The sequence below is a fragment of the Microtus ochrogaster genome, chromosome 22 (genome assembly GCF_000317375.1).
Source record: "Microtus ochrogaster isolate Prairie Vole_2 chromosome 22, MicOch1.0, whole genome shotgun sequence".
NCBI lineage: Eukaryota > Metazoa > Chordata > Mammalia > Rodentia > Cricetidae > Microtus > Microtus ochrogaster.
This window is the reverse complement of record NC_022023.1, coordinates 28,444,775-28,453,502: the sequence shown is the minus strand read 5'-3', so window position 1 is coordinate 28,453,502 and position 8,728 is coordinate 28,444,775. Positions and strand designations below refer to the sequence as shown.

At 46.7% G+C, this 8,728-nt stretch overlaps 1 protein-coding gene across 1 annotated transcript in view; it reads right to left on the bottom strand.

The window, feature by feature from the left end:
• Positions 1 to 8,728, bottom strand: part of Fan1 (FANCD2 and FANCI associated nuclease 1) — a 30,174-nt gene that overhangs the window by 15,075 nt on the left and 6,371 nt on the right. Inside the window, exons 4-7 of the mRNA XM_005357806.3 lie at positions 7,858 to 8,059; positions 6,996 to 7,229; positions 2,680 to 2,811; positions 983 to 1,091 (exon numbers count right to left, since the gene is read on the bottom strand). Coding sequence (XP_005357863.1) covers positions 983 to 1,091; positions 2,680 to 2,811; positions 6,996 to 7,229; positions 7,858 to 8,059 — 677 coding nt within the window. The remainder of the gene's footprint in view (positions 1 to 982; positions 1,092 to 2,679; positions 2,812 to 6,995; positions 7,230 to 7,857; positions 8,060 to 8,728) is intronic.

Genomic DNA, 8,728 nt, shown 5'->3' with positions numbered 1-8,728 from the left:
TCACATAGTTACACAAATACAACACATCACATAGTTACACAAATACAACACATCTTCACACAGTTACACAAATGCAACACATCTTCACATAGTTACACAAATGCAACACATCTTCACATAGTTACAAAAATGCAACACATCTTTGCATGGCTAAATAATTATTCTGCAACAGAAGCCCTTCACTCTGGGCTCTGGTTCTAAGTCAGAAACTTCAACACATCTGATGAAGCAGGAATTGCGCACAGAGACTGTGCCTACCCTGCCCCGCCCCTAGAGGATGCAGAAACAAGGGACCTGCGTCCGTGCAGTACTTCTCCTCCTCCCCCATCCCTGCAATCGCCAAAGAAAGCCATCTTACCATTTAAAGGTATCGTTTTAAGGTAAGTGAACCGGCTTCCAGTTCGTATTTTCCTTAACTTTGCTTTACCTTTAAATCTTGTTAACTATAATGCATACTTTGAGCATTAAAGGCTTTAGAATGACAGACGTCACATCAAGTCCATGGATCTTCCTCTTTGTAAAATATCATTTGTCCATACAGAAGTGACACGATAAAAGGGAATTCTGGCAATTTCTTAATCATAATCTAAGGCTGTGACCAAGTCTCTAATTTGTGACTATCAACTACCTCCAGACAGCACATGGCAGGTGACAAAAGGCATGAGCTTCTTACCCACAAGACCTAGGGTAACTAGAGCCTTTCACTGAGCTCTGTAGCCAGGGAAGGCTGTCCGGGCTCCTAGCAGGCCCTGCCCATGACCACCACCACCACCAAGCCTTCCCAGTACACCCACTCACCACATTATAAACAAAACGGCTGCTGGCAACAGCTTTCTTACCGACCCCAAACCAGGGAAGCAGGTGCCTTCAGTAAACAGCCTTCAACAGCGCTGATGAGAGAGTGGGAAACACCGAGAGCCCCAGAGGTTTCCACTCCGTGCATATCCCTTCCTATCAGTGAAGGGCGGAGTGGGACGCTAACCTCGTACTTGCGAAGTCGCTCCAGTATTTCAACAGCCCGAGAGAAAATCCTTGTGTAAATCCACCCAACGGTAAAGCAGCGCAGAAAGAGTGGCAAGGCCTCGTGGTGTCTGAAACAACAACGCATGCCCACGGTTTAATAACTGGCTTATCGGAGAATTGTAACAAGGGACTGAACACTGAATCCCGATCTTTAAAACGACATATTCCGATATGCTGAGTTGCGTGTGCAATTTCCCGCACCACAAACTCACATCATCACAGCCAAGCTCCTGCCCTGCCACTCAACGGGGAGAGATGAGAACACCTAATGAGGTTTTTACTGAGGTCAGCATTTAAACCCCACCCACAACACAGACAAGCCTTCAAACTGCCTGAGAGCCGCAACAAAGGGTGGGCTGAACCCTCTTTAAACATTATTGAAAAACAGATTCTACTTTTACCTTTCTGCATAAACTGCTACAACTACTTCAAATTAAGTTCATTTTGTAACTGACATATAAACACGCAAACTGCGTAAGCAGTGGAGTGTGACACCATATGCCCACACTGTAATCACAAGTTGAACATCCACCTCTTTAAATATTATTCACCTCTGCTTGTGGGGTTTTTTTGTTTTTGTTTTTGTTTTTGTTTTTGTTTTTTTTAATTTGTTTCTATTCCAGGCAGTGTCTCGGGTTTACTGTTGCTATGATGAAACATCATGACCAAAAGCAACTTGGGGAGGAAAGGGTTTGTTTGCTTTACGTTTCCAGACCACTGAAGTCAGGTCAGGAGCTCAAGCAGGGCTGGAACCTGGAGAGAGGAGAAGATGCAGAGGGCGTGGAATGGAGCTGCTCGTGAAGCTGGAGGCATAGCCCCAGCCGCTGGCATCCATCCCAGCCTCCCTGACCTGGGAGTTGTATTGGTCTGGACTCCAAATCCCAGCATGCCAGGTCCTGACCCCTTCCTGGGGAGGGTCAGGACCACTCCCACAGGGTGTTTAAGTGGGCTCCCAGAGGAGAAACACTTGGTTTTCGGGTCTGCATGGGCTCCCTGCTTTCCTGTCTCCCAGCCATGTGTTCAGCCACTCGAGAGCATCTTAATAAAACAATGGGCATTTTGATTTGGTTTGATTTGACCTAATTGGGTTTCTTGCACTGGCAGAGCTGCCCATTTTTACTATTTTTTACTTAACACTGCTTACTGGCTTGCTCAGCCTGCTTTCTTAGAGAACCCAGGACCACCAGCCCAGGGACGGCACCACCTGCAATGGGCTGGGCCCTCCCCCATCAATCACTAATTAAGAAAATGCCCTACAGGCCTGCCTGCAGCCTGATCTTACGGAGGCTTTGAAGGCTCCCTCTTCAAAGATGACTCTAGCTTGGGTCAAGTTGAAACAAAACTGGCCAGCGCAGGGAAGTGTGTATGTCTGTGTTTAAGTATGTGCAGGTCCTGGGCATGAGGAGACCAGAAGTTGACCCTGGGTGTCTTCCTCAACCCTTCTCCACCTTGCTTTTTCTTCTTGTTTTTAATATTCCTAGTTTACTGATGGTTTCACGCACAGGTATAATGTATCTTCTTCATAGCCTCCGCCATTACCTTCTACTCTCGCCACCTACCTCGAGCACTGATCTCACGCCATGGCTTCCACCCTCAACACTGGAAAAAACAAAAACAAAAACAAAAACAAAAACAAAAAAAACACACAGCACTCACCTGAGGGACGGATGGCTCTTCAGTTGGTCCCAGTCCCTTTTTGCACTCCGAGAAAGCTCCTTAGCTTCTTCCCAGTTCCCACTGGCCATGGCAGCCGAAATGTCACTCAGCATGTGTGCCGCAGCTGCGTATCTAGGGAAAAGGCCATGCAGGTCAGCCGGGGAGTCCTTCCATGACACTTCTCACATCCTGGCCACTGGGCTTACGGTCATGCGTGTGGGAGGGATGTGCTGGACATGGTGGTGCTGCCTTCAATCCCAGCACTGGGAAGCAGAAGCAGAGGATAGGTGGATCTTTAAGTTTCGGGTCTACAAAGTGAGTTCCAGGCTAGCTAAGGTTACCCAATGAGTTCCTGCTTCAAAAACAAACAAACAAACAAAACAAACAAAAAAACCACACAAAAAAGTGAGGTATACTTAAGTTGGATCTGAGTAATAATTTAATAAAGCTCTCCCCCACTGTTCAAAATGGCCGTGACTGATTCAGGGCCTACTAGGAAAACACCAGCATTTGCACCGGGAGATCACAAAGCTCGCCCCGCTGTATAAACAGTGATCAGATCAGTACTGCTGGGTGCTGGCCTTCACTCATTCACCAAGTTAATCTGTAACTGACTTCAGAATTGTGGCAAGATGTCAGTTGGACACAGTAAGCAATGCAGTAGTCAGAGGTGCCACTGGGACACTGCCAACAGAATGACAGGGGAGACAGCGATGAGGAAATTTTATGAACTATTTAGTGGAAGAAATGTGACCTCATCACTCCCTGAGATATGAAAATCATTGACACGTGACTCTGAAATACTATGAGAGCACACTCATTGTGCTGTGGAGAAGAAACGTGTGCAATATACTAACGTTAACAAGAAAACATGTCGCAATGAAAATAAACTTATGGTTGGGGATTTCTAAGACCATCAGAAATATGTGTTTTCTGATGGTCATGACCCACAGATTGAGAACCGCTGCCATAGACACGATTATTTATGGTATGCTGTTAGACAATCCAAGGTCAAGAAGGACACAAAAAAACATGGTCAGGGGCTGTAGCTCACTGATTAGAGCACCTCATCTGCCTCACACAAAGTCCTAGGTTTGATCCTCAGCACTGAATAAACCAGTGGTGGCCACACATCAAAACAAGAGACTCAGAGCTCCAAGGTCATTCTCAGTCTCACAGCAAGCTCAAGGGCAGCCTAGGAAGTGTTGGCCACAGCACTCTTGGTCCTTATGACCTGCACAACATGTTGGTCACAGATACTCTTTGTCAGGTGGTGGTGGCGCACACCTTTAATCCCAGCACTCGGGAGGCAGAGGCAGGTGGATCTCTATGAGTTCAAGGCCAGCCTGGTCTACAAGAGCTAGTTCCAGGACAGGTTCCAAAGCTACAGAGAAACCCTGTCTCGAAAAACAAAAACAAAAAACCAAATACTTTGTCCTCATGGCCCGGCCTGCACATTCATCCAGAAACAGTCAGTCCAGCTTTCTTGGCATGCCCTGTTCAGCTGGGTCAAACAATACTGGTGTGCGCACTGGCTTGCTCTTTGTCTGTACCCAAGGCCCTGACTTCTGCAGAAGGAATCATAGAAGGAGCTAACGGGTCCTACTTGATTCAAGACCAGTTTTGAGCGAGTACTAGGTACTATCTTTGTTTCCTAGAAGCTGGCTTTTAATCTTAATCCCAGTGCTCAGGAGGCAGAGGCAGGCAGATCTCTGCTGAGCTCAAGGTCAGCCTGGTCTATAGAGACTGGTTCCAGGACAGTCAGGGCTGTCACACAGAGAAACCCTGCTTAGAAAAAAAAAAAAACCAAAAACTAAACAAAACAAAAAGTCCTGCAGAACTGCCTTGTCCTTACAGCTAGTCAAGGGTAACATAGAACAGCATCTACCAGGCAGCTAGTGGTACCCTACATCCTGGGCCCGCCCCCATCTTGACAGTACTCTCATTTTCCTCTCCTATTTTCATCTCACAATGACACCATCACCTCAGGAGAACACCAGAGCCAGCTTCCATCTACTCCTATCTGCTTCCTTATATCCAATAATGATCAAGTCATTTCTGCTTTCAAACTGATATACTCACCTGTGTCCACTGCCACCACCCGGTCCATATGTCATCATCATCACCCAGACCACCACCAAAGTCAGACTAGCCTTCCTCAGCTCTCCTGGTCCTCCCTGACTTCTGCTCCTCCACAGGCTGCTTCAAGGGTTTCCCAATACTGGGAAGATCCAGGCTGTGCCCCATCTCACGAAAGTCAAGCATCCTCTGGTCCCTGAAGCTTTGTCCTTACACTGCCGCTCCCCAGAGCTTGCGCCAGAAGCCTTCTGTGTTTCTCCAACACAATCAACCCTTCCATGCCTCAGTTTACCTTATTGCTGAATGCATGGCCTGGTCCAGGCCTGGCTGCCTTTCCATTGGTATGTCATGTTTCAGATGTCAACTATCCAGGGCCAATCCCTGACACTACATATAAAGCAGAACTTGTGCAGCCTCTCTCTCAATGGTCACATCATTTAAAAAAAAAAAAAGGATTTATTACTTTTATTTTATTTGTGTGTTGCCTATGCGTACGTAAACGCATTGCATGTCTACCTGATGCCCACAGACACCAGGGGAGAGTAACACATCAGATCCCCTGGAGCCGGGGTGACAGGCGGCTGTGCGATGTCATGAAGATACTAGGAACCGAGCTAAGTTCTCTCTGCAAGAGAAGCAATGGCTCTTAGCTGCTGAGACAGCTCTACAGCCCAGTCACCTCGTTTCCACACACACACTGTAATTTCCCTGCTTATTATCTGTCCAGTGAGTGGTACCCACAAAGGCAGCAACCTTACCTCCCACTGTAACTCCAGACACCCCCTACCTAGGAGGCTCCGTGCACGCAACACAGTTTCCCTGGATAACTGAGGTCTGCTTATCTGGAGTGCAGCAGGGGGCAAAGGGCTCTCAGGTCACGTGTCGTGTTACAGTGTTTGTTTGTATTACATGGTACTTCTAGAGGTCAACTAAGCCTGATTTCATTCCCAACAATGGAATTTTAATTACTTCATTATAGCATAGGTGCTTTGCAGGAAAAACATGAGTCCCCTCTCTTATGAACTTGCCACCTGTGGTTCGGTCAACCATAAAACTAAAAGGTAATCCCTTTGCTATAAGGGTAGCGATGACATTTATAGCACTAACCAGCACGTATGAGGCACTGCACAGAGGCCAGACTCTAAGTACTTCCCATGTGCTTGAACATCAGTAAGAATGACAGATGAGGCTACCGTGACAGAGCAAGTTCACAGTCCCGAGTCCAGGGAGCCTGGAAGGTGGATCGGGGTACGCAGACCACAAAGAGGAAAACCCACAAAAGACAGGAGACACCTGGAGCGGGGCAAGTCCTCAGGACGGAAGACCTGGCTAGAGACTCACTCCAAATGAACACAAGCAAGACATTAAAGGTCCTGAAGCTGAGGCAAGATGTGCTAATATTGGTTTCTATCAACACTGATTTGATTCAATAGTTCCAGTGACTTCAGCTAGGGCATGAGTGTTCTAAACACTACTTAATGTTCCCCAAAGCAAAGGTCTGAGTCAGTTCTGCTGAAGTTTGACTTATACCAAAAGGGACATGCCAGGAAACTCATTTTTTTTCTGATTGATGTCACTTCTTCTTTTTTGAAAGGAAGTACAACAGTATGGTTGTGTGCACAACCAAATAACCAACACTTGGGGGGTCAAGAGTATAGGGTAAGAGGACTGTGACTACCAGGCCAGCCTAGGCTGCAGAGGCAAGAAAAAGGCCACCTAAAAACAACAAAAAGGCAAAAAAAAAAAAGTTATTTCTTTCTTTCTTTAAGACCTATACCATTTTTTTTTTTTTTGCAATCAAAGTCCATTCTGATCAAGTTGATGTTTTAATCCATGATGTGCCGTGTAAACTCCAAGGTCTAAATCACCACACACGTGATCCTAACCACAAGCTCTCATAGGTCTGGTCTGGGAAAACACATCTGCCTTATTCACCCCAGTATACCCACAAGGCAGGGCTGTTGGAATCTCTGTCTGTCTCACAAAAAGTGCTCCTGCACAGCTACTCAGGATCAGAACCTAGTGAAAATCTTTGTAGCTTTAACTCAAAACTCACGGACTTGGCAGCCTTAGTCCAAGTGCTTGTCTGCATTCTTCCTGTAGATGCAGAAAGACCGTGAGGAAGGCTAAGGATGATAAACCCCAAAAACTTAAAAATGACTGTATTGGCTGGCGAGAGAGATCTTATTGCATTTTAAAATATGCACAGATATCCCGGTGACTTAGTATGACCCCACCTGATGAGGTCCTCTCTGTCCCTGAAGATCTGGGTCTTCCGACTGACTGTATAGCGAGGGAATTCCATTCGGCCCAGGTTGACCAACAGCACCGTAGAAAGCTGACCTTGACCCCCACAGGCAGCGTCTTCATCTTCCATGGAATCAGTCAACGAAAACAGCAGCAAGATGCGGGAGAACACAGCCCTGGGGCCTTTACAGACTCGCAAGGAGCGTCCAGCCAAGTCTTTAGCTCTAAAATAGAATGCCACATAATCAACTCTCTAGCCTTTCGGTATATGGGCATAGAGTCTGCAAATTATTCTCAGCTCAAATAAGGAGAATGAGCAGCCACTGTTCTACACTGCAGCAAACTTGTCACCCCTGCTGTGTGACACTGTGTGACACTTCTTAGCCTTTCTGGAGCTCAGAGCCTCACTTAGCACATGGAGGAAAAGGATTGAATGTTTGTATCTCCAAAGGTTTCTGTGGTTTTTACTCGGTAATGGTGCTTTCTGTTCCAGCCATAGATATGCAGGGTGTACCATGGCCATGAACCCTCAAAACACCAGGGAAACTCATACAAGAATGTATTGCCTCTTTGGCATTAGCAATTCTCTCTCTCTCTCTCTCTCTCTCTCTCTCTCTCTCATTTTTTGGTTTTTGAGACAGAGTTTCTGCCTAGCCCTGGCTGTCCTGGAACTTGCTCTGTAGACTAGATCAGCCTGGAACTCACAGAGATCTGCCTGCTTCCCTCCCGAGTGCTGAGGTTAAAGGTGTGCACCACCACCGCCCGACTCAAGTTTCCATCTGCATGGTGACTTGGAGAGTGAGAAGCAGTCCAGACAAAGCAAATGTTTTCACCAATACAATGGCCACACACCTTTTTAAAATCGCTGCTCTGACTCCAGACTGGGTCTTGCCCCAAGTGCAGACTGAGCGCTGTCTGGCCAGTTTGAGAAGGGCATCGACCAGCTGCTGCTTCTGCCCAGCGGGACTCACCAAGTGGAAGGTTTTGGCCAGGGCTTTCAGTTCAGGAGCAGAAAGGAGTTCAAGTACATCAGAGAGTTCTTGCAACTCAGATTCTGAAACAGTTAACAACAACCAAAAGTTAAAAGTAGTTTTATAGAGTTTTTTATTATCTAACATTATTTACTTAGGGAAGGAAGAGAATTAGCTAGATGAAAATAAAATAAAATTTCTCTATAGAAACTGCAGTAAGTTTTCCAAAACAAAGCACGAGTCTCCCAAGAGTTCACCAAACTCTTCCCATTGAAGACTACAGACAACAACCAGGTGATGGTGGCACACACCTTTAATCCCAACACCTGGAAGGCAGCGGCAGGTAGATCTTTGTGAGTTTAAGGCCTGCCTGGTCAACACAGTGAGTTCCAGCACAGCAGGGCTACACAAAGAAACCCTGTCTCAAAAAACAAAAAATAAATGAACAAAAACCAAAGAAACCCACTATAGACAACAAATAATGAACAAACATTACTGGGGCACACTCTCCATCCTTCTCATGTGCGGCCTGTGAGGGTCCTCTCCAAAGTAGGTCACAGGGGAAAGTGACCATCAGCTCCCCTCCACTCAGCCCTTTAGGGCATGATGCAGAGTGGAAAGCCAATCACGCCTCAGGGCTCCAGCATCCTGTGTGGTGTACCCCAGACACCATAGAAAGCCTCACACGGTCTCCGGGCTCCAGCATCCTGTGTGGTGTACCCCAGACACCATAGAAAGCCTCACACGGTCTC